General features: G+C 32.3%; 1 protein-coding gene across 1 annotated transcript; it reads right to left on the bottom strand.

Moving 5' to 3' along the window:
- On the bottom strand, positions 1–1,427 carry LOC145058046 (uveal autoantigen with coiled-coil/ankyrin). The gene is made up of 7 exons (XM_079005965.1): positions 1,245–1,427; positions 1,106–1,144; positions 971–1,024; positions 826–879; positions 541–594; positions 374–445; positions 1–258 (listed from the first exon to the last, which is right to left on the bottom strand). Exons 1-7 carry the CDS (start codon positions 1,284–1,286, stop codon positions 193–195), a joined length of 381 nt encoding a protein of 126 aa, XP_078862091.1. The 5' UTR covers positions 1,287–1,427; the 3' UTR covers positions 1–192.
- Between the last annotated feature and the right edge of the window lie 2,031 nt (positions 1,428–3,458).

The following is a 3,458-nucleotide window of genomic DNA, read 5'->3' as shown; positions in this document are numbered from 1 at the left end:
TAGAAATAATAACTAATCACTAATCATTGCAAGATCCATTAATAAAATGGTAGATGTTTGGATTAATCATGCATAGATGATGATGATGATGATAATACCATGTTCTTTAGGCAATACAAAATTGACACATGAATATGATTGGGTAAAAAGACGATTAAGGACATGCCATGGCCTCTTAATTCAAACTTTGTTTCATATGTTATCTCCTTCCACCTTTGAACCTTCAGTATCTTTAACATCTCCTGAAACATCCTGCAACTGTACACAAAGAAGCTTTTTATGATGAGTGTTTCTTTTGAACATATAAATAAATATACGTTTTAAGTATTATTTATCCAGATATCACTTTAATGAAAAAAAAAAAAAAACTTACACCCAAGTTCTGTAAACTAACAGTAACATCTTCTTGTTGCTGTTGAAGAGTTGTTCTTAGTTCTTGAAATTCCTAGATCCCATAAAACCATGATATAAATTAGTAGCATAAACCATAATATAAATATATACATAATTAAAAATGGAAGGCATTGAAAAAATCCTCACAGATCGAAGCTGATCCACTTCCACATTCAATGTTTTCTTCAGATCTGAAAGCTCCTGTATAAACAATTCCAAATTGCAACACAAGCTTCATTCACTTTATATCAATTAATCTTTTACAAAAATGCAATTCTTGTAGTGTTTTCTTTGGCATTTTCACAAAAATGAAATAAAAGTTGAAGAATTATGTTCAAAAAGGTAATGATTCAGTGAATTATAAGCTTTGCAGTGAACACTTCAAAAAAAATTAAAAAAAAAAATAATAATAATAATACAAGAGATACTTACATCACGGTAGCTTTTAACTTGAGTATCTAATTTTGATCTCCAACTTTGAAGATCCTACGCGTTGAAAAAAACACAGAACTACGTAGTTAATAGCTTGAACGAAAAAGGGGATAAACCAACAATCAATCATAAATCAAAGCTTTACATTCTTCAAATTTTGAATTCTATCTAACAGTTCTGCTCGCGATTCTCTCAATTCCTGAAAGCAGGAACATAAATTAGGGTTTGTTACTCGTAACAAATATTAGACAACGAGATGAAAAATTATAGTAGAACGTACCGAAATCTTTGAATTAACTGGTGTCAAGTTCTCTTTCTTCTGCAAAAAACAAAGATTCATTGAAGTCGATTAACAAGCAAAGCATCAAAGATGGTCTATAGAGCTAAAGCAAAACAAACACAGAGTAACGATTACACACCGAAGAAAGAGGAGACGGAGCAGAATCAGCGTTGGCAGCCATCTGAATTGAGTAGATCGAAGATTAGATTGCAGAGAGATTTAAGTGGATTTCAAATTAGTTTGGGGGAGAAGAAAGAGGAGTTTGGGCGGGCGAAGTGATCTGCGGCTGCAAATGCAACCTGCGATGCGATTTGAACTTCAATTCAATTATGAGTCTAATTTGTCGGTTGTATATTTAACTCATGTGTCTCTTCATTAAAATGTCAATACTTTTGTAAAATTATTTAATAAAAAGACTTAGGTGCCGTTTGATACCCGTGTGACTAGACCGGTCAGTGATTTTGGTTGACTCGGTCAGACACCATGTGTTTGATAAAAGCTTTCTCGATCAGAATGTCTAACCCGTCTCACTTTCTCGATCAGATTCGAAATAAGACTGATTGGAAAAAAATGACGTATCTACCCTCTCCCTTCTTTCTTCCCATCGTGACGTAAAAGTGATACCCAACAAGAAAACTTGGCCAACTCCATTGACAACTCTCCATCGTTGCCGTCTTCCTTTAGTCGGATCTCCGCCCTCCCTTAGTCCGACCTCCGGCCAGAAAGACGTCATGACATGTAAGCAAAATCCTTCGTTTTTTCTGTGAAATCAGAAATATGTCTTCATTCTCCTTCTGTGTAAGATTTATGAAATCACAAATATGAAATTGGTTACAAGATAAAAAATTGTTCTTGGTCTAATGTTATAAAATCTAAAATTGGTTATGAAATCAAAAATTTGTCTTGCTTTAATGTTATGAAATCAGAAATTATTTGTTTAAATGCTATGAAATCAGAATCATTATTTGCTCTAATGTAGTGAAATCTGAAATTGGTTGTGTATAAGTTATGAAATCAAAAATCTTGTTTGTATATAAGCTATGAAATAATAAATCAGATTTTTTTTATAAGCTATGAAATCAGAAATCTTTTTTGTTTATAAGCTATGAAATTAGAAATCTTGTTTGTTCTAATGTTATGAAATTAAAATCCAAATGTTATGAAATTGTTCGGGTATATGTTGGCAATGTTGACCTTAATTGTGCTATTATTATTTAGGATGATGTTGATTTCATTGGTAGAAAATTATTTTATGTTTAAAACTACTCTTGAGTTTGATAAAAGTTATGATAAATTAGTTTAAATATTTATGTCTTAGGATGTTGGTTTGGAACGAGAGTGAGGACAAAACCTTTCTTGATGCATGTATCCACAAACTAACCATTAATGATCGTGAGGGTTTTGGGCTTAAAGCAAGTGAATGGAAGACAATACGTGATAACTTGATAAACGAACACGGTAAAGAGGTTGATCAGAAGCAAATAAGAAACCACTTTGACTACCACAAATCAAAGTATGTTGTTTGGGTGAAACTGAAAAACAAAATTATCAGTATATATGATCTTATAAAAAATAAATTTAATTTGACCAATGAATAATGGAAGGAAGAGGGAAATGCAATATTTTTATAACAAATACTAGTATGATTATTTTTATAGCAAATGCTAGTATTTATAAAAAATGTATCCAGTTGAACAAGTTCGTGTAGTTATTGAAATCTAAGTCCATGTTGTTCTCTGATCTTTGCACCTAACTATTTGAAGGGTTGACCTCGACCGACTTTCAAATTCGGGAACCATCTTCTACACTCCCTCTTCATGTTGAAGAGTTTAGTGCCCATGATTTTGATGATGATGTTCCAATGGAAACCGCAACAGAATACGTAAGTGCAAGTGAAGAATCTTTGAGGCATTTAAAAAATAATGAAGTTGGTGGAAACAAAAGAGTTGGTGAAAAAAAGAGATGCAAGGGAACTAGAAGTTAAAGAGGATATTGTCAAGCTTGCAAGGTCATTGGTGGAAAAAAAATGAAAGAATTGAAAAAAGTGAAATGGATAGGGATGTTAATGCATAAATGGATAAATCGAAGAAAATGGAATGGAGAGAAAAAAAAAATGAAAGAAATAAGACCGCTCTTTTGCTATTCGGTGAAAGTGTTGATGTTCAGAAAGTTTGGTTACAACTTTCGTTTACTAGTTGTGAGTCGTGGGTGATTGGTGCGGGTAGGAAGTTTGGTTACCTTTAATGATTTTTACTAGTTTTTTGTTGCATGACTTTTGGATGCTATGTTTGATCACTTTTAGGATGTTACTTTGAATCATTTTTACTAGTTTTTTTGTTAGATGACTTTTGTT

The sequence above is a fragment of the Lactuca serriola genome, chromosome 6, assembly GCF_051521515.1.
Source record: "Lactuca serriola cultivar US96UC23 chromosome 6, Lser_US96UC23_V15, whole genome shotgun sequence".
Classification (NCBI taxonomy): Eukaryota; Viridiplantae; Streptophyta; class Magnoliopsida; order Asterales; family Asteraceae; genus Lactuca; species Lactuca serriola.
This window is presented reverse-complemented; position numbering and strand designations above follow the sequence as displayed.

Coding starts and splice junctions, on each gene's coding strand:
- LOC145058046 (XM_079005965.1), bottom strand. CDS start 1,286: ATGGCTGCCAACGCTGATTCTGCTCCGTCTCCTCTTTCTTCG. Junction 880..970: donor GAATTCAAAATTTGAAGAAT/GTAAAGCTTTGA, acceptor TTCAACGCGTAG/GATCTTCAAAGTTGGAGATC. Junction 595..825: donor AAGTTAAAAGCTACCGTGAT/GTAAGTATCTCT, acceptor TTGTTTATACAG/GAGCTTTCAGATCTGAAGAA.